General features: G+C 42.1%; 2 protein-coding genes across 6 annotated transcripts; one reads left to right on the forward strand and one right to left on the reverse strand.

Moving 5' to 3' along the window:
- The first annotated feature begins 1,934 nt into the window (after window positions 1–1,934).
- Window positions 1,935–11,767, forward strand: LOC103716002 (calcium-dependent protein kinase 1-like). Its single transcript, XM_008803828.4, has 8 exons — window positions 1,935–2,686; window positions 8,165–8,308; window positions 8,398–8,550; window positions 9,247–9,362; window positions 9,452–9,619; window positions 10,258–10,385; window positions 10,474–10,573; window positions 11,322–11,767. Exons 1-8 carry the CDS (start codon window positions 2,008–2,010, stop codon window positions 11,415–11,417), a joined length of 1,584 nt encoding a protein of 527 aa, XP_008802050.2. The 5' UTR covers window positions 1,935–2,007; the 3' UTR covers window positions 11,418–11,767.
- A 4,997-nt stretch (window positions 11,768–16,764) lies between these two features.
- LOC103716001 (probable protein ABIL1) lies at window positions 16,765–24,982 on the reverse strand. 5 transcript variants are annotated; one of them, XM_008803824.4, is made up of 9 exons: window positions 24,731–24,982; window positions 24,031–24,113; window positions 19,356–19,506; window positions 19,180–19,279; window positions 19,003–19,095; window positions 18,819–18,903; window positions 18,633–18,685; window positions 18,389–18,489; window positions 16,765–17,308 (listed from the first exon to the last, which is right to left on the reverse strand). In XM_008803824.4, the coding sequence occupies exons 1-9, from the start codon at window positions 24,815–24,817 to the stop codon at window positions 17,150–17,152; spliced, it is 912 nt and encodes a 303-aa protein (XP_008802046.1). In that variant the 5' UTR covers window positions 24,818–24,982; the 3' UTR covers window positions 16,765–17,149. The 5 variants fall into 5 exon arrangements, with proteins under 5 accessions (XP_008802046.1, XP_038972643.1, XP_038972642.1 ...); XM_039116715.1 differs by having other exon boundaries at window positions 18,819–19,095; window positions 19,356–19,420; XM_039116714.1 differs by having other exon boundaries at window positions 18,819–19,095; window positions 19,356–19,456.
- Between the last annotated feature and the right edge of the window lie 931 nt (window positions 24,983–25,913).

The following is a 25,913-nucleotide window of genomic DNA, read 5'->3' on the forward strand; positions in this document are numbered from 1 at the left end:
CCAAACCGATCCGCCCCTCGAAGCCAGTCGACAACCACAGATGAATCTCCCTCAAGGCAGACCCGCTCCACACCAAGTACTTGCCACACATAGGATATACCCTCCCAAGCCGCCCGCAACTCTGCTCCAACCACTGTGAGTCCAGGCGTGCGCCGCCCTCCTACTGCTATCATCCTACCAAGGTGGTCCCTAACCACAAAACCAACCCCTCCAGCCACACCATCCACTGACCGACTGCCGTCGAAATTTACTTTGAGATAGCCAAGGGGTGGGGGTACCCAAGAAACAAGGGCAAAACGGGGCGCTGAAGCAGCGTGGAGAGTACCCCAGATGTTCCTGACTATCCCAGAAGAAAAACGCATGGTAGCCGCAAGAACCTCCTTCGCAGATAGCGTCGCTCTATCCACCACCCTCCTCGGGGACGACCTTCTCCCCTCAAATAGGCCGGCATTCCTATCCAACCAAATGTGATAGGACAGGTATGCCACCAAAATCCCTACCTCCACAGATCGGGGGCTCGACGTTGAGGCTCTCAACATCTGTATCATATCCTGCGCAGAGACTATCGAGTCGGGTAGTAGGACCGGTGATCTCCTCCATATCTCTCTGGCTCTGGGACACTGCAGAAGGACATGCTCGATCGTCTCCTCACTATCTGCACACTCCTCACAGCACTGAGAGACCGCCATGCCACGCGAGGCTAACAAACTCCTCGTAGGAAGGCAGCCCCAGGCCACCTTCCAGATGAATAAAGCCACTCGCGGGTGAATCCGCAATCTCCATATCCAGCCCTCCTCAATGTGACGAGCTGGCTCCCTACCGATCAATGCACGGAGGTCTCTGACACGCACTCGCGTCCGTCCCGTCGGAACCCATACTAGCCTGTCGCCCCCCCCCCCCCCCCCCCCACCGATGGGAATCGGAAGAGACAGAACCGACTCCGCCAACTGCTCCCCGAAGACCTCCCGGATCATCTCCTCCCTCCATCGAGCCCCCTCTGATGTCAACAGCTCGCTAACCTTGCAACCAGCTAATCTCGTCGCATCAACCATGGTCGGCATACGACAGATCGGTATCTCGGTCACCCAGCTATCCTCCAGCACATCAATAGACCGACCATCGCCTATGATCCATCTAATCTCTGGAAGTACCACCCCTGCTCGAGTGCAAATCTCCCTCCAAATCGGAGAATGGTGACGACCAGCTCGCACCCCAGGAACCAAGGCACCATATTTGGCCCTCATCAATGAGGACCACATACCCTCTGGCTCAAGCACAAATCTAACTGCATGTCTAGCAACCAGTGCCTCCCGTGTCGCCACCAGGGACTGCACCCCAAACCTCCATAGCTAGCCGGCTGGCACACAACATCCCAAGCCAATAAATGGACTCCCTCCTGCCACTGCACCTCCCCCAAATAAAGTTCCTGAACAGCTGCTCAAGAGACCTCAGGACTGTAACTGGAATGAGAGTATTGGAAAGTAGATAGATAGGGATCGAGGTAAGAACTGAGCGAACCAGAGTGATCCCCTGAGACACCGTCATTTTCAAAGTCACCTAGGTACCATGCTTGGGAGCCAAAAAGAGTAAAAAAAAAGAAAAAGGGAACAAACAGTCCAGCGACCGGGCGTCCCTCAATTCAATCCGTATGCCGTCGTAGCATCGTCCATGGATCTCGGAGTCGGCTCCGCGGCGGCAGCGTTACGCCAGGAATCGTGTCTGCCGATTTATACGCACACAGCGGCTCTCCACGCCCAACCAAACGACCGTAGTCTCGTTTGCGGTCACGAAGTTTCCCTCTTGTCGCAGGCACTCCATCTACAGGGCACATGGATATCGGACGGCTGTCTGAATTAATAATAGACCCGGACCCGCATGTGCGAACCGTAATGTAACAAAGAATCGTCGTACCGCAAAGAGCTGCGACCGCTGGTTTTCGTGTCCTAGAACCCCTCGAAAATCTACAAACCCCGCAGTCCCCGGAAACCGACCCCAAAAGACGACCAGATGGGAAACCACGGCTCCCGCATCGGGACTGACCGCGCTGCCGACTACGGCCGCGGCGGTTCGGACCGCCCTCCCTCTCCCCAACCCGGCGACGGCTACGGCTACGGGCCTAAGCCCGTCCGCCACCGGCCGGCGGCGTTGGCCGTCCCCCGCCCTATCATTCCCAACGTTGGCCGCGTCTTCAAGCGCCCCATGGACGACGTCCGCGCTTTCTACACCTTCGGCAGCGAGATCGGCCGCGGCCAGTTCGGCGTCACCTACCTCGTGACCCACAAGGAGACGGGCAAGCTCTTCGCCTGCAAGTCGATCGCCACGTGGAGGTTGCTTCACCGCGATGACATCGAGGACGTCCGGCGGGAGGTCCAGATTATGCACCACCTCACCGGCCACCGGAACATCGTCGAGCTCGAGGAGGCGTACGAGGACAGGAACTCGGTGAATTTGGTGATGGAGCTCTGCGAGGGCGGGGAGCTCTTCGATCGGATCATCGCCAAGGGCCACTACTCGGAGCGGGCTGCCGCCGCGCTCTGCCGCGAGATCGTGACGGTCGTCCATGTCTGCCACTCCATGGGGGTGATGCATCGGGACCTCAAGCCGGAGAATTTCTTGTTCTTGAACACGAGGGAGGATTCGCCACTCAAGGCCACCGATTTCGGGCTCTCCATCTTCTTTAAGCCCGGTAAAGATCCTTTTCTGAATCTGTTTATGAGTTGGAAAAGTATGAGAGTACACGGATTCTATTGTATAAATTTGAAGAACATAAAATTTGATGCTTAGATTAAATTCTAGTGTGATAAAAAATGTAGTCTTTTGACTTTTTGGACATGATTGATACAATGCTTAAGTAAGATTTCCTTCACCTTCTCTTGAAGTTTATTTTTCACAAATTGGATATTTACCCCTTTCAATTTACTTCTTGTTTTGGTACTCTTTTTTTTTTGAAAAAAAGAGCAGGTGGATACTAAATAGATTGATTGATGCAGGATAAATTACACATTGGGTTAACCACTAGTTAACAAAAATGTAGTCCTTTTGGAATAATGGATGACATGTTCAAGGCAGTAATTCTTTTCCTTCACTAAATAGGATACAGCATAGAGCACCTATAACTTGAAGACCAAATTCCATGAATGGAGGTATTTTACTTTAGGATATTCGTGGTGTATCATTGCAGGATGTGCCGCATTGAACCCAAAGTACCTGAATGGGGCAACTTGCTTATTATTGGTTTCAGTTGTGGAATGGAGAACCCTTTTTAATTAGTAGATTGAGATAAATAGTTACCAGTGAGTTACTATTTTCTTGTTCATAAGCCTATAGTTTAATATAAAGTCTTTAGGGTTCTGTTTTTGAGCTTGAGGAGAAGCCAGCATGCAGCAGAGGTACTTGGTGGAGGAGCAGCCATAGGAGCATGGTAGGAGCCACTTATTGAGTCCTTACAACCATAGAGAAAAGAAGAAAAATCAGGGTACCATTTATTAGATAATTGCAATTGAGGCCTATCCATTAGAAAGAGCATGAGATTAACTCTTGAACCGCATTAGAGTCATGGGTCAAAAATGTCAAGCAGCCATATGTCTAAAAATCAAACAGAACCTGAAATACATATCTTTATTTTTTGCTAATTTAAGACTAATCTCAATTACTTTGAAGATAGCAAAGCTTATGATTTATCTGATCGGACATCTGATGCTGAGCTCTAATTGTGTTCTAGTGTTCTAGCCCTCCATTTTTGTGTCAGGGTCTTGTCCCAGAATTCTTGTTAGTCAAGGAGGGAGCTGAATAAAATATTTAATCATCCAGGGATTATATTTCAAATTTGCTGTCCAGCAATGTAGTTTGTGCCTCATAAGTATATGCACTTTTCCCTATTTCCATAGAATTCTTTCCAAGCCTATTGGAATCTTCAGGCATTATTTTGTGTTGTATGAGCTTAAGTCTTGTAGTCAATAAAGTTAGTATTCTTTTCTACTATCTATTTCTTGACAGGCTTCTTTCTCATCCAAGGTAATGTTGTATCAGCTAAGAATGCCGCACTAGTTTTTAGAAGGCTGATGTTAAGTTGAGAATTAGCTATAAAAACTTCTCGAATTTTGATGATAAAGCTTTCACTTGAAAGTTTAAGGTTACTTTATCACTATCCAAAGAGAGAAAAAAAGATTTAGAAGGTTGACATTGAGTTGAGAATTGGCTATATAAAGTTCTCGAATTTTGATGATAAAGCTTTCACTTGAAGTTTCAAGGCTAGTTTATAGTTATCCTAAGAAAAATAAGTTTTGTTGGAAAACTGTGCTAACCATTAGCTATGTTACCTGGTCACTTCATTTTTAAGATGTTTGGAAGTGTTGTCACTTTTGGACACTTGGACACGATATGATACAATATAGCCAGACTCTCCACTTTGAATTGTCTTGCTGACATTAGGAAAAGGTCCATCACTTGACACTTTTTTTTTTAAGAAGTGTCATGCTATCTTGAAGGTTTTATTCAAAGAGTACAAAGACACTTCCTTGAAGTGTCCAAAAAACTTTCAGGATACTCCAACTGAAGTGCCCAACACTTAAAACTAAGAGTTCCTAGTATGGCATTTCACAAAAAATGATATAGTGACCTTAAACCTTCGAGTGAAAGCTTTATCATCGAAATTCGAGAACTTTTTATTGCCAATTCTCAGCTTAACATACACCTTCTAAATCCAAGTTATCAAGTATATAGACAATTTAAGCAAATCAATATATGTTTAATATAAAATTGTTACCGTTATCTAGACATTTTGAGCAAAATATCATTATGTTAAAATATAGATGAATCATAATTGTCAATTTAAGTATCTTAACACATCTTAATTAACTTAAATAAATCAATTGAATAACTTAAAATAACTTGGAAACTCATGGATATTTCATCGAATTTATTTGTTAGTTAGTTTCTCTAATATCAAGCTTCTCTTTTTTCGAATAAGCATCAAAATGTATAAACACGTATTTGCATGCACAAATGTATGTAATATATATATGTGTATACATGTCTCTATATGCCATGCGATCTAGAAGGATCCCCAGATCGATGTGCATCACTTTGGCTACTACGAGCAGAGCTGGATATGGTCTAAGAGCAAGATCCGTCACATTGGAAAGTTGAGTTGTAGGCCAAACTTTCGGAGATTATAACTTGGTCATACGACGTTTGATTGAGATGATCTTTTCTTTTTTTAAATCGAACAGTTTTTCAAGATGTACGACGTGATGCACCACCAGTTGGGGGGGCGTCCCTAACGATTGAGCTCAGATTCCATCATTTAGGGCTTGAAACAGGCGATCAAACCGAAATTTTTTTCTCGGATAAGACTTTGACTGGGCGTAGCTCTCTATCCGAGAAGAATCATGTAGAGCGACAGAAGGCATAGTTGATATAGAAGTCAAAATCTATCTCCTCAAGATTTTTAGCTTTTCAATTTTTTCTAGAAGATTTTTATTAGTGATGTCTATTTTAGGAAAGAGAGTCCTACTAGGATTGAAAAGAAAAATCCGACCCAAATTGTGTAAGGGCGGACCTCATATTATAAATAGAGGCTATGTACCTCATTTTTTTTAATCATCAATAAAAGAAAAGAGGGCTTAAGCCCTACTTTTGAAATTCTTCTATCTTCATCTAGTTATCTTTTGAGAGATTTGAGTTGAGTGGGTTGAAGAAAATCTTTTTTTCTCTCCGATCAGATCATCATGTCTCCATATCAAAGCTTTTGCAGGTTACTGTGTTCATTACTTGAGTGTAGAAAATCTATATAGTCTAATAATATATAGAACAACATGACCGCTTATAGAATATGATTGGTTGGCCCAGCATCAACAAGAGCAAGCAACAATTATAATGCAAAAGGGGATTGCAAGAAGAATAAAATTGAGGAGAATAATTTGGAGAGAAATATATAAATTTATTAATAAAATAAAACTTACAAAAACTGGATCAAAGTTCTGAGATTCTACTCCAAGAATGCCTCACAACAATCTATCTCCAGTAGTGCATACACCAAGAACCAGAATACCTCACCTTTAACAAGTCACATGGACCTTTTATATAAAAGCTAAAGACTATTCCTCTTCAAACTCAAACAAGGACACTACTGCTCGCTTATTTAAAATAAAAATTCTAATAAAATTAGGACTTATCATTGATATGATAACCAACTGAAATAAAATATAAATTCCTAGTAGAACTAGGACATGCGATGACTCTCAACACTCCTCTCATTGCGTAGTCCATGTAGACAACTTTTTACATGGAGCATTTTGACAACTTTTTACATGGACAACACACCACTTCTTACCAGCTCGTCTCCTTGGGTGTTGGTGTCGAAGTCGAGGATAACTTCAACACTCCTTCTCAGCATTGACTCCATCGTCTTCATGCCAAGATTTCATCGAACATCCAGTTGACTATTTTCAACGAATATATAACAGCCATATTTTCCAATCAATATTTGCTATTGTATTTGTAGTGGTGAGCTTCAACAACCACTCCTGCACTTGCTTGCAACCACAAACCCATGTCTGATCATATCCCATGCACACCCTTGGTCTTGAACCAATATGATCCATGCTCACATGCATGGTTTCATATTCATGTGCTGCACGCCTCAATTGATAGCACCTTTGCTTTGACATACATGCATCTTCACTTGCATAGCTATGCACATTTAGCATACTTTCACCCACATGGCTTAGCCCATTCACTTGCACATAATTGACTCATTCTAAACATGAAATCAAATCCTCTTGCATTCTTTGGCTCTTCTATTTCTTGAATATACACCAAATTCTTCTTGTCTACTGTAACTAGAAGATAAAACATTGCTCTAACAGATTTGATTTTCCACTTTCTTCTCGCTTTTTTATTATTGGTCAGGCAGCATCATCATCTTCGCCCCATTAACAATCTGCCACAAATCTTGCTCAATCAAACATGGCTTCCTACAAGAACTCCAATAAGCACAATTGGTGCTATTCAATTTTTTGATTTATTGAGAGAGATGGTAGTAACATTAGCCATAATGAGTCACCAATTGAATCATACAAACAAGAGTCCACATGTTTACATTGATGCACAAAGAATTATTAGAAGCTCTTCAACCATGCTGAGCCACAAATATACAAGCTACCAATCTCAAAGCCTATAGCTTCAATACCATATAGAAAATCTACACATTGACTGATATCATGTAGAACGACACGATTATTTGCAGAATTAGATCGGTCGGCCCACGATCACCAAGAATAAGCACCAATGATAATATAGAAGTGGATTAAAAAAGAAAAAAAAATAAAACTTACAAAAACTGGGTCAAAGTTCTTGGCCTACTCCAAGAATGCCTCACAAGTTCTCTCTCCAATAATGCACACACCAAGAACCAGATAACTCTACCTCTAACAAGTCATGGGGACCCTCTATATAAAATCTAAAGACTACTCATCCTCAGATTCAATAAAGGACACTAGTAGTTGCTTACTTAAAGTAAACAATTCTAATAAAAATAGGACTTATTATGGACATGATAATCTGCTGAACTAAAATAAAAGATCCTAGTAGAACTAGGACATATGATGACTCTCAACATTGAGGACACTTAGAGGCTTGGCACCCCTGCCATGTGTCTAGGTAACTCTACATCAGACATTGTTGTGGTTAATGTTGGTTTTCACACTTGCAAATCTTAGCACAATGATGTACAATATGCTATCTATAGCTTGCTTTTCAACTTTTTTTCTGTTAAATAACTTCTGTTAGTGGGAATGGTGAAAAGGGATCTGAAGTTTCACTTCACTATATGATGCATCTGGAGACCTTGGTATTTTATAAACGCTACTATCAAATTCGTTTGAGGGGAAGGAACCAACTTACTGTAGATGATGTCTTTAATAACTAATATGGTCAAAACCCTTAAATTTTCCAGAGCGAGGTATTATCTTCTTTTCAGTATTTCTTATGCTCGTAAATTTTTGTTTTTGCCATTAAACTTTTAATTACGAGTCATTGATGCAAATGCTTGTGACAGCATATCTAACATTGTCGTATATTTCAACTATTTTTGACTTAGCTTAATTGAACTTATGAGCTTTTGAGGGTTCTGATTATTCTAATAGCAAACTCTCTGCTGCAGGAGAAGTATTCAAGGATATTGTTGGGAGTGCATATTATATAGCTCCTGAAGTATTGCGGAGGAATTATGGACCAGAGGCTGATATTTGGAGTGCAGGAGTGATACTCTACATTCTCCTGTCTGGTGTTCCTCCTTTTTGGGCAGGTTTGCACATTGTATTTATAAACTGTTTCAAATGTATCTATTGTAACTTTAGTAAGATCACCAAGGTACTTTTTTTTTTATCTGCACAGAGGATGAAAAGGGCATATTTGATGCTGTTTTACATGGGCATGTTGATTTTGAATCTGATCCTTGGCCTTCTATATCTAGTGGTGCAAAGGAACTAGTCAAGAATATGCTAAGGCAAGATCCAAAAGAGCGGCTAACTGCAGCTCAAATTCTGAGTAAGTCTTAAAATTGTAAACACATTCACAAGTTCAACTTCAAGGCATAAAAGCTTCTATTTTTCCAAGTGCATGTATATGTTTTACTTATCAAAACTGGCTGAATACAGCTTTTCTGTTTATGTAATTTTGAGAATTACTTTTTTTGAGTTTGACTGGTACTGCATTTTCCTGATTTTTTTTGGATTTGTTTCTGTTTTTTATTTTAATGAAATATTGTTTTATGAGCATTAATTATGATAGTAGTATGACGTCAACTATACTTCCAAAAATTATTTAGAGTTAAGATGCCGAGTAACATTTATGTGTTGGTTTTCTCAGCACTGATTATGGTTACTGACAAATTTATGTCTGTTTGAATTCATAGCTTCAATATTTTATCATAACTAATGTCGTTTCCATATCTCTTTAGAGGAGCTCGCAGCTTTAAATTCTAAAGTTTCTCCATTCTGTGTGCAGCATGCTGTCACACGAGCATTATTGGTGTTACTCTCATATAAGATCTCCCATGTCTAATAGACAATTGCTCTAGAGTCGTGTTTCTTAATTCCAAAGCAAAAACTAAGCACTGAATTATCAAACTTCGCTGACGGAAAATGAATTCCTGCTAGGAAATTTCCTGGGATTTGTTCCCCCCCCCCCCCCATGCTATGATATTTCAGTTAACTCAGTTTGACAATTAAAAAATAACTGCAGATCATCCATGGATCAGAGAAGATGGGGAAGCTTCTGATAAACCACTTGATGTTACAGTTCTAACTAGAATGAAACAGTTCATGGCCACGAACAAGCTTAAGAAAGTAGCCTTGAAGGTGATTGATTGCATCTAACTTTCTACATTGTCTATTTGGATTCATTTATTCCAATATAATTAGTAGAGTTGTACTGCATTCTTGCTTAGGTAATAGCAGAAAACCTGTCGGAGGAAGAAATCATGGGTTTAAAAGAAATGTTTAAATCTATGGACACCGACAACAGTGGGACAGTTACTTTTGAAGAACTAAATGCTGGTATACCCAAACTTGGTACCAAGATTTCTGAATCTGAAGTTAGGCAGCTGATGGAAGCAGTATGGTTTCTAGTCTTTCTCCTTCAGACACATTTGAATCTTCTTATGCTTTCTGTATATTTTTTCCCACCTCTTTCTTTGATATAGAAGCTGTACGTTCGGACAGATACTATTGGCAACACATCAAGGTGAAATCAATTCCAAGAGAATTTACTTGGCCAGAACCTTATGAAGCCTATAGAGAGACTATAGACATTCTATCTAGTACATCATATCATATCAGGCATATTTATGTCTGTTCTCCAGCAGCATTATTAACTATAATGGGTTGAAATATGATGTTCTAATGCTGTAGCTCATTATGTGTAGTTAGATTCTTTGCCATCTGTTGAAAAAGAAAGTGCCACTCTGACGTTTACATTCAGGGCAAGAAAAGGTTTGGTTTTCTACATAACTTTTCAACATAAAAACTTGTGTTTGTATTGAGCCTTGAATGGCTCTCTAAACATATATTTTTGAAACACGCATGCATATTTTAGTTGCATGAAATGATTTTCATGAAAAACTTGGATTTCCATCCCATTGCCTACGAACTCCTATTTATATCAGGACATGCTTATTGGTTTCAGTGATATCTCAACTTATTGTTGGATACTGGTGCGGCTGTAATCAATGTAGTTTCTTGATTTTCTAAACAGGCTGATGTCGATGGAAACGGGACCATTGATTATATTGAATTTATAACAGCCACAATGCACATGAATAGAATGGAAAAGGAAGATCGTTTGTTTAAAGCGTTTGAGTATTTTGATCAAGACAAGAGCGGGTAACCTCTCTTTTGCAAGTGTTGAATGCTTTTTAATATTAAATATTAAATTAATTTGCTAAATGTTTGTCGACTCCTTTTTGCATAGGTACATCACGTTGAAGGAACTTGAGCAAGCTCTTGAGAAGTACAATGTGGTCGATAAGAAAGCAATAAAAGAGATCATTACAGAAGTAGATACAGATCATGTAAACTTTCTGTCACTTAATTTTTCTTCTTCCATATCTACAATAAAGATTTATATTCTGCGAAAATTCCTCAAATATTCTGAGTTGTTCCAATTTGCTTGAAGGTGTTGCCGTTTATTATTGTAGAGTTTTGATGAAAACAGTTGAGAAATAGTGATTCCTATTAACTAACAATAAAAACTACAATGCATAATCAGCAGTTACAGCAATTTATTATGCTAGAATTATATATAATAAAGGGGGAAAACTTCATAGTTCAAGGAAATTATCCACCTAGGATCCACCAATCCTAGGTGGCTCGTTGAACGAGAGTGACTGACCAAATGCTTATATATGAGCTTCGTAAGTTAATTTGTGATGTCAATTAATTTTAACATATTTTGCTATGAGATGCTGAACTCTAAACGAGCCCTAATCCGTGCTAGTTTTGTTCATGAAACTCATTGGACTGGTTTAATTGGGAAACTCGTCCCGTATTTTAATCAAAAAGGCTGTACTAAAATCTATGAATGTAGACAGCATTTAAATCGGGACAACCCTTATACATTCAATTGCCCGAAGAATTTCTGTTTTAAAAGATGGTTTCTACGGGGGTCAAATTAATGACGCCTCCACTCTCTCTTTCTCTAAGAACTGGGGATTTCCATGTTACCGCTTCTGTAAAGGATCAGTTGTACCATTAAAGTACACGGCAATGCTCGATGATGTTATGTGCAGCAGCTCTAATCATTTTCAACTCATGTTGCAGGATGGAAGAATTAACTATGAGGAGTTTGTGGTCATGATGAGGCAAGACAACTCAGAGATCATTGCAAACAGCAAACGAGAGTCATGTTGTTCATGACGCCGATTAGGCAATTCTGATGTTTAGTTGTCTCATTCCTGGAGGAGGAAAAGCAACCAAAGCTCATGATTCATTTCCTGGAGTAGTTGTCTGGCAGGGATAGATTCAGTAATGCTTGCAATTTCTGAGCATTTAGCCTGCTGCAAATAAAGCGGTCCGAACATGAGGCTGTTCCAGCATTTTGTGTGATTAGTACTGATGCCTTGTTGATTTTGGTCTTTAAGTAAAACTTTCCCCTATAACTGTGATTGGTCATCACCCAGTTTTCTTCCCTAACTAATTTGAACAGACTGGTTCTACTTGTAGTTTTATAAAAAAAGAAAATTGGTTCTTCGTTTGGCCTTTGTTCAGGTCTCAGGACCGTTTCACCCAGTTCCAATATGGTTGGCACTCCTTATGGTGGTGGTCTTATAGGTTTTTTTTTTTTTTTTTTTTTGGACACTGCATGCCCCTTTAACATTTTTTTTATGAAAGAACCTGCACTTTAACATCGCTAGCTAATTTTTTAGTTTTACGTTACAACGGATTTGTGATTAATTTCCAGTCTAAGTTTATGACCGCTTCTGTACTTGGTCCGTATGGAGTCCTGATGACACGTCAGGCTGGTCAAGGAGCGAGTCTGCAGTTTTGACCACTCGGTCCGTGTAGATTAATAAGATAGACGTTGATTATACTTATTTTTTTAATCCAAACATACATATAAGTCGATTGTTATTTGGATGTAAATTAAATTTTTAGTTAAATTTAATAATAAAAATAAATACTAATTGCATTGTTTGAAGAATGGGAGTAAAATTTACTATTCAGATCGCATGTGTGGCACATATAACGAAAAGTGTAAGGCATGGTTATTAAATTTGTAAGATAAATAGGTATCCCGATCACTGATCTAACTAGATTTATATTAGAAATATTAAAAATTAAAACTATTTAAAATAAAAAAGATATTGTTGTGGTTCAAATCTGGCCCGAGGGTGATCACGCCCGAGGAGTCGAGGAAGCTGCTGGTGAGTGGAAGAAGAGGACGAGCGCCACCTCCCGTGCGGCGGCGGATCTGCACAATGCCTCACCGGTGGGGTTTCGGTGAGGGCCCTCCGACGCTCAAGTTAGAGTGGAGTTTAGTAGGCCCAACCAAAAGTTCCTTAGGTGTTACCTGACGGGGCTATTTATAATCCTTGTATGGGCGTCCAGGTGGCGGAAGTATGGCCCGTTTCCATCATGAGTGGGGATGGCGCGCAACCAGAGCTTGCTTGTGGCGCACGGTGCAGTCCGTTCTTGGGAACAGTGAAGTGAGGCGTTAACAGTCGTAGCAGGATATGGTCCCTGATTGATATGTCGTGGCGTGGCCGACAAGCAAAGCATGGTGTGGTGAGGCTACTGCAGGGCATGGCTGCAGCATGTGGACGACGAGGTCGGCCTTCTGGGGTCGGTCTCCTGGGCTCGGCCTTCTGAGCTCGACCTTCTGGCGTTGGCCTTCTGAGCTCGGCCTTCTGGGCTCGGCCTGCTGAGGTCGGCCTTCTGAGCTCGGCTTGGCTAAAATTAAGTAACTTATGCCGAAAAATAGGACGATCCATTTTTCCCCCCATCATTTGCCCCCCGACTTCCGAGTCCAAGTTGTCTTTTGGCTCGGGCAAAGGAAGTAGTCCAGTCGTTGATCATCCTGTAATATAACCAAATGTCTATGGAGATATATGTGCTGAATAAGGTGTATCTCTCGTGCAGTTGGAGTTAAGGGCTTTAGGCCGAGCTGTCCAAGCCAAGCTAAGCGACTCTGCTCTGAGGTCGACTTCAGCGGCCTTCTTTGGCTTGTGGCCGACTCAGCAGGGTGCCCCCACTTAGATCAGGGCGCGTCATCGTAGAAGGCGTCGAATGGCGTTGTATGTCGTCGAAATGGCGTCGAAGTGGCATCAAAATGGTGTTGAAGTGGCGTTGAATTGGCGCTGGATGTCATCGAAATGGCGTTGAATTGGTGTTGAATGTCCTCGAATTGGCGTTGAAATAGCGTCGAATTGGCGTTGAAATGGCGTCGAATGGCGTCGAATATGGCGTCGTTCACTTAGACGAGCTTGAGAACGGAAGAGCTCGATCACTTAGAGGAGCTCGAGAACGGAAGAGCTCGAGCACTTAGATGAGCTCTAGTATGGAAGAGCTCGAGCACTTAGACGAGCTCGAGAACGGAAGAATGCAGCTCGAGGGTAAGCATCACCCCAAGAACATAGACGAGGGGGGGCGATGTTGGAGATGGAGGTACCTTTTGGAGACATATTGATAGCTCCCGAGCTTCGAGATCCCTCAGGACTTGGCTCAGCACCGGCTGAGAGTCGTTGGAGGCTGTTAGGCAGCACGTGTTGAGCTCTGGGCCGCGCCGCTGCCCCTCGAGGGATTGACTCATCCATGATCCATTGAGGGAATGGAGACTCTATTGTAAAGTCAAGGTCGGCGTCTTGCTTCGGGCCTTGGTCTTGAAGCGTCTGTATCTGCCGCTCCAAGTCCTCGACTTTTCTGCCGAGCTCGGGTGGGGTTCCTGTTGCAGCTCGGCATGGGGCAGACCCCGCCTCGGATGGGTGCTCCCGTGCTCGAGGCATCAGGCTTCGACGCGAGCTCTTAGGATAATGGATGCGCGACAAGCCCTCCCGAGCTCGGTGGGAGCTTCTGTGGTGGCGACGTTCTACAGAAAAATGATGTTGCGAGCGACGTCCTGAGGACTCATGCTCGTGAGGAGGGAGTAGAGGCTGATCTTCTACTTACTGTAGGCCTTGAACGGCCGCAGTGAGTGCTTGGACTTGTTGGACAAGCAGGTTGAACTGCTCTAGTTGGACTTGAAAAATTTGGTCCGTCGGTTCTGCAAGGGATGGACTTTGGAGCGAGTTGCTGAGAGGTGGTGCCTGGCTCCTCGATGCATTTGAAGCTCCTTAACCCCTCAACTTCATGATCACGACTCAGGCCCTTCCTCTAGCACCAAAAATGTTGTGGATCAAATCTGGCCCGAGGGTAACCACGCCGGAGGAGTCGAGGGAGCTGCCGGTGAGTGGAAGAAGAGGACGAGCGCCACCTCCCGCGCGGCGGCGGACCTGCACAAAGCCTCACCGATGGGGTTCCGGTGAGGGCCCTCCAACGCCCAAGTTAGAGTGAAGTTTAGTAGGCCCAGCCAAAAGTCCCTTAGGTGTTACATGACGGAGCTATTTATAGTCCTGGTAGGGGCGTCCAGGTAGCAGAGGTATGGCTCGTTTCCATCATGAGTGGGGATGGCGCGCAATCAGAGCTTGCTTGTGGCGCACGGTGCAGTCCGTTCTTGGAAATGGTGAGGCGTTGACAGTCGTAACAGGGTATGGTCCCTGGTTGATATGTCGTAGCATAGCTGGCAAGCAAAGCATGGTGTGGTGAGGCTACTGCAGGGCATAGCCGCAGCATGTGGACGACGAGGTCGGCCTTCTGAGGTTGGCCTTCTGGGCTCGGTTTTCTGGGATTGGCCTTCTGAGTTCGGCCTTTTGAGGTTGGCCTTCTGAGTTCGGCCTTCTGAGGTTGGCCTTCTGAGCTCGGCCCTCTGGGATTGGCCTTCTAGGCTCGGCCCTCTGGGTTGGCCTTCTGAGCTCGGCCCTCTGGCGTCGGCCTCTTGAGCTCGGCCTTTTGAGGTTGGTCTTCTAAGTTTGGCCTGCTAAGCTCGGCCTTCCGGGTTGGCCTGCTGAGCTCGGCCTTTCGGGTTGGCCTGCTGAGCTCGGCCTTCTGAGCTCAGCTTTCTGAAGGTCGGCCTTCTGAGCTCGGCCTTTCGGGTTAGCTTTTTCAGGTCGGCCTTCTGAGCTCGGCCCTCTGAGCTCGGCCTTCTGAGCTCAGCTTGGCCAAAATTAGATGACTTATGCCGAAAAATAAGACGATCCATTTTGCCCCCCGTCAGATATATAATATAAATAATTTTTTATCAAATGCCACCGATATTCTTTAACCACTGTATAAATAAAAATAATTATAAATTATCTATTTTAAAGAGCTTGTAAGAAAAATTAAATATAAATGTAAATATATTATTAATAATTTTTGAATAGAATATCATAAAAATAAAATAAAATATATTCAATTTTCATTTTTATTAAAAAAGAAAAAAATATACTTTTATAAAAAATAGTGATTAAATATGGATATCAAAATGCACATTAAATGACTATTTAATGATGTGGATATATTTTAAATAAGTAGAATAAACTGGCTATATAAAACAAACAAAACCGATTGTTGTAGCTTGACGGATGAACGCTAGTCAGTCATTCGTCCCTGGTTCTTGGAAAAGCGCTGGGATAGTAATAAAGCAAAAGGTGAAAATGTATCAAACGGTGATCCAACCCTTTGGGTTGTTTATCGAGAAAGGATATTCACACTTTTTGCATGGTGATTGACTGGTTAAATGGACAATCTTATATTACCCATCCTCTAACTAGCATTGTCTTAGACATTTTTTTTTTGAACTGGATATCCAGATTTGGAACTTAAAAATCCTTAAAACCTAACCATATCCAAATCCAGCAAGATTTATAAGTAGATACCGTAATCTATATGTGGATCCGATCGGACACCAAAATTTTTATCGGAATCCAATGTGTATCCGATATCTGAATCTCTACTCCGACCTCTTTTCCTCGTACGCTTTCCACTCCTAAGGAGACATCGCGTGGCTAGGTTTTCTTCCTCAACCTTCCATCGGGGGGCATCTCATGATGACCTTCATAGGCTACAGGTGAAGCTCAGGTAGCTTAATATGCTGGAGAAATAAGTTATAACACTTACCGAGGACAAATGACACAAATGGATTTTGGTTTTAATGGCTTCAAAAAAGAGGTCAACAGGTCTTCCAGTACACTAACGTATCCATGCTTTCAGAACCGACCAACTCAGAAACATCCGTCACTGCTAGGACAGATCGGTAGACAGAGTGGGCTGAAGACTGCTCAAAAAAATGGAGACACAGTATAAGCCTGTTAGGACAAAGGAGTCCCCTTCAAGGCTAAAAGGTACATTAGTTGAAGGGAATGTAGCTAGACAATAACTCTCTGTCAATTAAACTAAACAATAACTAAAAGGAAAATACTGTCTTCTTGCCAAATGGGAAACATCTGAACACAATAAAGTTAGAAACTCTTGAAAAGCATACCTAAAAAAGAAACTAAATTAATCTGTGCAGCCGCCCTGTATCCAGATCCTTTGATTGTGTTAATTAAATCATCTAGAAGGTTTTTTACTCTTCTTCTTGCGGAAAAGGTATCTGAACTGCAGCGTCTAAATCAATTTTAAAAGCATAAAAGTGCCAAAAGGCCTTTAATGCAGCATCCCAACACCCCAAATGAATATAGGCTTCAAATATAACTAAATCTGTAGAAATAGATATGCACGACTTGAGCCAGCTTTAATACAAGTACAGATCCTCAAGAATTAGACTACGATGTCTTGGCTGTTTCTGGCATCTTGATAGAGTAATTCAAGCCTCTTTACAATAATGAAATATCACACAAAAATAGTCCTATGATTTGCAACACCTCGTCAACTAGGGCATGCTGCAAAAGACCTAGAGATATAGAGTGACAGAGCAGCCACACAACTATAACCAGTTAATAGATAAATACATCCAGCAATCACAGAAAGTTGTACAGAGTGCACTGACTACGTCACCAATTAGGCCTATTTGCAAAAAACATTCAACCAAGCAAATCTGGCAGGTCGAGTGCGTTGGTTGGTGAAGAAAACCATCACAAGACAGAAGCCTTTCTTGGCTTTAAGGATTTGTTTTTGGCAAAAAATGCTGACAGCAAGCTCTTACTGCGAACAGGAGGCCGATAAATTTGAAGCCGTCCAGGGTTGTCAAAGGATCTGAATGTGATTAAAGGTTTTGAAGGCTCCACAGGATCCTGACAAGAAATAAAACAGCTACTCATAAGATGCAGTGGTAGCTTTCCACCATAGGGAGCTTACCTCCAGTAGAAACATAGATTTTGTTATGTAATCACAGAAGTAATAGCAGTTAAATCGGCAGCACCTCCTATTCTTCCCTTCTCTTATGTAAGATAATTCACAGTACATCACTTTGAGAATTATGCCCCAGGCCAATCTAACAAGCATGGACAAGCGAACTTTCTACTTGTACAATGCTTGAGTTACAGAAAGCAAAAAAGATAAGCATTGCTTTGAGACAACTGCTCATTTCGTGCACAGAAGTATCTACGTGCGAAACATATCGAGCGTATGCATAATTTAATACACAGCAATGCACGTGCAGATATAAAGCATAGCTTACAAAATGAAATTGCAAGTTAATTTATTATCTTGTAATATTTCAGCAAAAGATGAGAAAAATGTCATATTATCCAACTTTAGCTAATTAAATTTTAAGAGACATGAAATGTGAATGCCAAAGAATTTCTACACCAGTTCATCAATATTTCCTTTTTCTCATGATAAATTAGGAAATTCCATATTCACTTTATAGAACGGTGCTTGGGCTGACAAGCACAATGGTGCAAGTTCGAGTCCTAAGGCAGCCCCTTTGTGCAAAAATTAAAAAAAGGGCCAAAAATTAGGTCAGTCCCCAATCTGCCCCTCTCAGGACACCAGATTGCTGGGACCATAACAGAGTAAAGGGCCTCACCTGCACTTTAGGATATGCTTTGTAATAAATCTTTTACATAAAGAAGTGGAGCATCTACTTCATTGGCTAAATGGTCAAGTAAAAGCAAGATAATACTAAGACAACTTGGATGGAGACTATGAGAAAGGATTTAGCTGATCTAGTAGTGATAAGGAATGCAGCTTTCAGTGAAGATGATGGGCAGCAAGGACTAGTAACTGCAAGCAATTAGAGTAAGTAATGTTCCCATTGTTTACAATGACTTTCTTCCCGTGAATACGAACTTTTGCAAATGTAGTAAAAAACAAATTCCCTCAATAATAGATTTGCAAAACGAAACTTATTGCAGTGGTTAACTTTTTACCCTAATGCCAAACGAGTGCAAAGCTGTATAAGAAGTGGGATTTGAACTGGCTGACCGAAGATGAGTTGATAAGGGCATTGGCGCAGCAGCGTCTTCTGCATCTGAAATTTACATGAATTCAAAATAAAACATTTGTCACATACAAATATTGAAAATAGCTCCAAAGCTATGCAGCTATCGATACACATAATATAAGAAGAAACAAAGCGACATATTAAGTTGAAAGCTTCCAAATGGACGATACTCAAAAGATGGAAGACTTCAGAAGTTATCTTAGGAGCTTTAGCATCTCCAGTGCTGCACCCAGAGAAAAAAAATCCTTTTAGCTCAGAGATAAAAAAAAAGAACCATTTATTTGGGGTTTCTGTATCCTTAATAAATCAATAGGAACAGGGATGAGAGGATAAAAGAAAAAGCTGCATAAGCTTGCCCTGATACTTCACGAGGTGCTCCATCTGATGCAGAGTTGGTCTCAGAGGCTAGAAGCCAGGAAAGAGTTTTTGATGCAGGGCTGCCTTTAAGCCAATCAACATGATATAGAGCATGAATACACAAATATATGGAGAGACACAATAGAAATAATTGAAAGAGCATCAAGTGCAGATACCCAGCACCTGGAGGATCAGGACGAGGTTTTGCTTGAACATGAATTAAATTGGCATCAATCTGTAGTTGTGAACAACTCTGCATCCTTCTGCTGACAGAATCTAGCTTGGGAATTGAAATGAGAAGTTAAAAATATACTTCCTCGTCATTTCTTCAAAGAAGATATAATCAGTTGTTACTCCTACCTGGTAAAATGTAATGTTTGTGATGTCTTGCAGTATTTGTGAACATTCGCTGCTGCCTAAGACCCTCTTTATCAGTGTATGTTTGGCAAGTAAGAATTTGCTGAAAACAAGACAGTAACATTAGTTTCCATCCAAGATATTTTAAGGGAAAGTTCATGCTATTATAGAATACTTGCCTGGTTCAGACATGAAATCTTTAGCTCCGCAGTTGAAACATCCAATGTTTGCTGTTCAAACAGGTCTGTCAACTTGTAAGCAACAGTACCAAGGTGATCTACTGCATTGACAATGGCTTGAACAGCATAATCTTTCAGATTATCCAGTACCCTAATAAAAATATGTAGTTCCATTTTCACACTAAAGCAAGCGAAATGTGCATTTGGAAATCTAGATATTTAACACAAATTCAATAGATGATTATCGTGGCAGCACCACCATGATTTCAGATATCATTCAAATATTATATGCACATGAAATATTCTGAATTTTGCAAAAACACTGCAGAATCCAAAGAAATGTATGTCTTTCAGTTCAGTCATAAAATTCAACAGTACTTGTGATTGCCAACCATATTTAGATTTATGTTTTGAAAATTATTGGTCATTTTGCTTATCCATCACAAATAAGAGAAAAGGCTATATTCTCACAAATGAGTGACATTATGTTAGTTCAAGAGAATTCAGATGATTCTAAATTTTTGTTGCAGATCAGTGAGTCTATGTTAGTCCAAGAGAAATATTATGCAACCAGAGGTAAGAGACTTGATCAATGCAGTGATCCAGAGACAATGAAGCACTTTGTTGCATGGATTCTTTTATTAGCAGCTTGTCTTGGAATGACATAAACACTCATTATTCTCAAAATTTACGTTGTAGAATTCTGAACTTGCATTCCTAGGACTTTTCTTATACCAAAATTTAGAAATTTGTATTCTGAGGCCAAATAAAGTTTAGTTTTTATGTCAATGCCATCAATTAGAATTACATAATTCCGTTATCAGTCCAAAAAATTCAATTGCCATACTTCTGGTGTCATACTCCCTGATGCCATAACAAAAGCAAACATACCACTCAATAACTAGAGGGAGATTTAACTATGTATCAATAGAGAGTATAATTTTAACCATAGTATACAGGCTAGTATGCTTTTGTAACTAAAGAACCTTGTTATACACATTTCTTTGATCTATAATTGTCACACTAAAACTTTTATAGCATATTTCTTGTAAAAATTGCTGTCCATAGCATTATTTTTCTGAAAACTGTTGGTTTGTAGTTTAAAGCCCTCATATGGATTATGATGTTTTCAGTGACTTCTACTGGAAGTAGAAATGCATGAATGAGCTATACATGATGTATGATGTATCTATTAAAATAAAAAATGAATATGAATGTTTAAAATGCACTTATTCACATTATTAAACAGCCCAAAAAGTTCAATTTAAAAGTTGAGCACAACCCAATCTTTTTGAAGTATTTGCCCTCAAGGGTGCATATATTTTGCGCCTATAGATGCTACTTGCAGTTTACAATTCATTTATTAAGTCGGCATCATTTTTTGAGGAAAATTGCATCAGAATCAGTATGTGCTTTATAAAATATGTGTATAAAAGGAGTACTAATATATATGAGAACCATCTGCCAACCAAAAACAATGCCAACTACATTTTCTTCATTATAGAACATCCTTCACAGTATTTCAGATCCAAACATAACTTTGAAATGCCACTAGAAAATAACAGTTAAATTTACGTTTTTGAATAATAAGTTTACATGCTATGTTTGATCTTAGCAGAGCTCCGATGAGGAGAAGCTTGATGGGGGTCAAGCTTGATATGGAGAGGGCTTATGACAGGATGAGGTGGGACTTTGTGCAGCAGTCCTTGCGGTTGTTTGGGGTGCATGAGACATGGATCAGGTGGGCGATGAGCTGCATCAGGGGGCCCTCTTTTGCTCTTTTGGTGAACGGTTCGCCCTCCCGTTTCTTTTCGTCGTCTGGGGGTTTGCGTCAGGGTTGTCCCCTTTCTCCATTGCTGTTTATTATTTGTGCGGATGCATTGTCTAGATTCTTGCGGCAGGCAGTGATGAGTCAGGAGCTGGAGGCTTACAGACCGGTGGAGGGAGCAGTGGCGATCTCCCATCTGTTATTTGCTGATGATTGTATGCTTTTAGCCAGGTCCACGAGACAGTCGGCTCGAGTTATAGATCAGATTCTTCGGGATTACTGTGCTCTGTCTGGGCAGCAGGTCAATTTGGACAAGTCCGCTGTTATCTTTAGTCCGAAGACGCGCGGGGCGCTGAAGCGTTCTATACTGGAGGTTCTAGGAGTAGGAGAACAGGGGGGCATGATGTCTTATTTGGGGGTACCTTTATGTGGTCGTCGTCTGAGGATTAGGGACTGTGTGTCCCTTGTGACTAGCGTCAGACGGAGACTGGAGGGCTGGCAGTCCCATTCATTGTCTATGATGGGGAGGATCGTACTGGTACGCTCTGTACTTTCATCTGTTCCTATTTATCTTCTATCCCATGTCGATATTCCGGTGTCAGTCTTGAGGTCCCTTGAGCAGTTGTTCAGGGAGTTTATCTGGGGGAGGAGGAGTGGCAGAGGCGGGATCCACTTGGTGGCCTGGGAGAGTGTTTGCCAGCCGACCAGTGCCGGGGGGCTGGGAGTGCAGTCTTTGATGACGAGACGGGAGGTGTTAGCGGCGAGGCATGTTGCCCGATTTGTGCTTGAGCCAGAGAGTATGTGGTCCTCATTGATGAGGGCCAAATATGGTGTCTTGGTGCCTGGGGGGCGGATGGAGCGTCACCTCTCTCCTACATGGCGAGTGATGTGTGCCAGGGCTATGGTGGTGCTTCCGGAGATCAGATGGGTGATTGGTGACGGGCACTCGATAGATGTGCTGGAGGATAGCTGGGTGACTGATTGGCCGATTTGTCGTCTGCCGACCATGGTGGACTCTGCGAGACTAGCCGGGTGTAGGGTCAGGGATCTGCTGGATTCTGAGGGGAGTCATTGGAGGGTGGGGCTGATCAGGGAGGTGTTTGGTGAGCAGTTGGCGGAGATGATTTTGGCCTTGCCTATTCCCTCTGGAGGGGTGTCGGATAGGCTGCTTTGGACTCCGACGGGGCGGTCGCGGGTGAGGGCCAGGGATCTTTGTGCATTGTTCTGCAGGACGCCAGCGCGACAGATTGAGGGAGGATGGATTTGGAGATTACGGATTCACCCACGGGTGGCACTATTTATCTGGAAAGTGGCGTGGGGATGTCTCCCGACGAGGAGTTTGCTTGTTCGGCGTGGTATGGGGGTATCTCAGTTTTGTGAGACGTGCGGTGATATCGTAGAGACTATTGAGCATGTTCTCTTATTGTGCCCTAGAGCTCGACAGATTTGGCAGTGCTCTTCGGTTCCCCTGATTGATGCGGTAGTCTCAACACAGGATCTGCTGCGGATGCTGAGAGATTCCATGTCTAGACCCAGGTTGGCAGCAGAGGGGATATTGAGGGCGTACCTGTCTTACCACATTTGGTTGGATAGGAACGCAGGCATATTTGAGGGGAGGCGGGGGCTTCCGAGGATGGTGGTGGACAGGGCGGCGCGACATGCGAGGGAGGTTATGGTGGCTGCCACTGAGTTTTCTTCTGGGATGGCCAGGGACATCTGGGGTTCTCCTTTCGCTGTTTCAGCGCCCCTGTTTGTTACTGTCTCTTGGGTTCCCCCACCCCTTGGCTATCTCAAAGTAAACTTCGATGGCAGTAGGTCATTAGACGGGTTGACTGGAGGGGTCGGCTTTGTGATCAGGGATCACGGTGGTAGATTGGTGGCTGCAGGTGGGCGTCGGACACCTGGGATTACAGTTGTTGGTGCGGAGCTACGGGCTGCTTGGGAGGGGTTATCCTATGCCAGGCAGGTTCTTGGCGTCGAGAGGGTGTTCCTCGAGGGAGACTCTGCGGTGGTGATCGATTGGATCCGGGGGGCGGACAGGTACGGCGACGGTCACCCCCTCATTTGGGAGACTCGGAGGATGGCTCAGACGATGGTCGGTTTCCAGATTGGTCATGTGTTTAGAGAGGCGAACAGGGCCGCAGATTGGGTCGCCTCTTTTGTGGCCCGGCATTCCGGGGATGTTTTGTGGACGTCTACTGTAGACGCTCCTTCTTCTCTGTTGTCTTTTATTTCTACGGACATGGCAGGCTGTACTTATGTTAGATCTATATGATTGAGTAGCCGTTTTTTACCAAAAAAAAAAAAAAAAAAATAAGTTTACATGCTTGAGGAGACCTTGATTAGAGAACATCACTTCAGGTGGGACAGTGCTGACAGAAAATGTTTTCTGCAGATTTCAAAGAGGAAAATCATGCATTGTACATTAAATCCCAAGAGCTCGCGTATTTCCTTGGACTGGAAACATCAAAAAATTGCATATTCAATTCCCATGGTATTCACAGGTTGGTCTCTGATATCATACCAATGCAAGTAGAGGGAAGGGTGGAGCATGATAGGTTATAGAAGATAAAGAACGATAGAATGTTCGATTACAGTATACCTATCAATTTCACAACCAGATCCAATCCAAAAATTGATGCTTAATCTTGAGATTGTGCATTGCAACATCTATATTCAATTGCATGCTGATCACGATGTTTTTCAAATATAAAAACATAAATGGCATCTTGATGAACAGCAAACACTTGTCAACATGGTTAGCCTAGTAAATATTCTTCCAATCCTGGAACTAGAAGGCAGGCATAATACTTATAATTCATGCATATAATTTTTTTCATGACGGAATGCAGATAAAGTATCAATACAACTACTTATAAAGGAAATTCGTGCAACAAGAAATCTTACATCTGTTTCTGTTCATTGTGAAGGTAAGACTTTTCACAATACTCAGCAGCAGAGTAAAGCTGAGGCCTCAAGTTCTTCAGTTCCTGCACCCAGTCAATAACAACAGCATATACCATTCAAATAGTACATACAAAATTAAAAAGAAGGACAGCATTAATAATTTTTAAGACTGTTTAAGATATTTAAAAAAGATCGCCTAAAGACATAATAAATAAAATACATGACACCGCATACATGGGAAAGCCAAGAAACAAGAAATGATACCATAAAAATTTACATACAACTCCATGGCTCGTTCTTGCAGCTATCTCCTATTCAAGAGGAAACCAATCTTTGACCCATCCATAACTATATAAAGGACAAGATTCCAAGACCAATTACCCTTTTTAAATCGTCCAATCTAAAAATCAATGAGGCGTTGGGAATAACCTGAGATCTGAAGAGAAATCTTATTTGCTGTTGAGTCACAAAAAATGGAGCCCTGAGCTCCAAAAAGAGTTTGTCCCAAGGAGGAATTAATTAATAAATACCAGGAAAATAAATGCAAATAGAAAAAGAAGCAAAGAAACCCTAGAAACAATTGAAATCGAACTGGCAAGAAAAGGTCGGAAGATCCGAAGCAAAGAACAGATAAAACCCGATCAGATCTGGGGGTTTAAAAAAAAAAAAAAAAAATCAGATCGAGAGAGAAGCAGGGAACCTGCAAGGCCTTGACGAAGCTCTTGCTCCTCTCCATGGATACCTCGTCGAAGGTCATGGCCGCGTTCTCCGGCCGCCATTGCTGCATTCTTGTCCCGCCGCTACCAAACCCGCGATCTGGCCAACCCCGAGAAAAAGAAGGGAAGTAGAGCCAGTTAAGTGGGCTTCATTAATCTAATCTTAGGCTGGAATTTTCCTTTTCCCCCTTTTTTTTGTGGGAATTGTGAAGAGAGTTTTTATGGAGGAAGAAAGTCAAGTCGAAGCAGTACCGGGAAGAGGTTTTAAGATTTTCACGGGCAAGAAAAATAAAATATTTTGGGGCCCCAATCCTGCTACCAAAATGATTCCATTACTATTGTTATCTCACAGACCGATGAATTAGAGCCAATTATTTCGTGCCATATGGTGTGGATCTCATGGTTGGACCACATGTGGCTTTATTGAAAAGATGGAGATGGCGATGGCAATGAGAGGGTGGTGGGGTTGGTTTGGTTGATGAGGCATTGATTAAGTGGTGGACCGTCGACTGAACACTGGGTACGGTCGGAGAAACCGAGCGGCTCGGCGCCGCAAAGGATTTTATCGTGCGGTTTGGATTCCGGTTTAAAATCCAAGGCTGCCGCGAGGAATGGGATCACGCGAAAAAAATGTTGGATCTTCTTTAGCTACATCAATCACCCTGCACATATCGCAAAGCATTCTAAACTTTTTTTTATGTATTTATTTGTATAAATCCAAAAACGATTGTGGTACGATCCATTGATAGGGGTGGCAATCGGGTCGGGTTGGGTCATAAACGGGTCGGGTCACATGCAGGTCGGGTCAGAAAATCATAAACCTGAACCCGACCTGTTTATTAAACAGGTCAGAAATTACAACCTGAACCTAACCTGTTTATTAAACAGGTAACCCGATCCGACCCGTTTAACCTGTTTAATAAACAGGTAACCTGTTTACCCAAACCGACCCGACCTGTTTAACCTGTTTGCCTAACCTGATCCGTTTAACCTGTTTAGACATGTTTCATCTGCCCAATCCAACCTGTTTAACCTGCCCAACCCGACTTGTTTAGACCTGTTTAGACTCGTTTAACCTGTTTAGACCTGTTTAACCTGCCCAACAGTTAAACGGGTTAAACGGGTCAGACATCTAAAATCCGTATCCGACTCAATTAATAAACAGGT

The sequence above is a fragment of the Phoenix dactylifera genome, unplaced genomic scaffold (assembly GCF_009389715.1).
Source record: "Phoenix dactylifera cultivar Barhee BC4 unplaced genomic scaffold, palm_55x_up_171113_PBpolish2nd_filt_p 000121F, whole genome shotgun sequence".
NCBI lineage: Eukaryota > Viridiplantae > Streptophyta > Magnoliopsida > Arecales > Arecaceae > Phoenix > Phoenix dactylifera.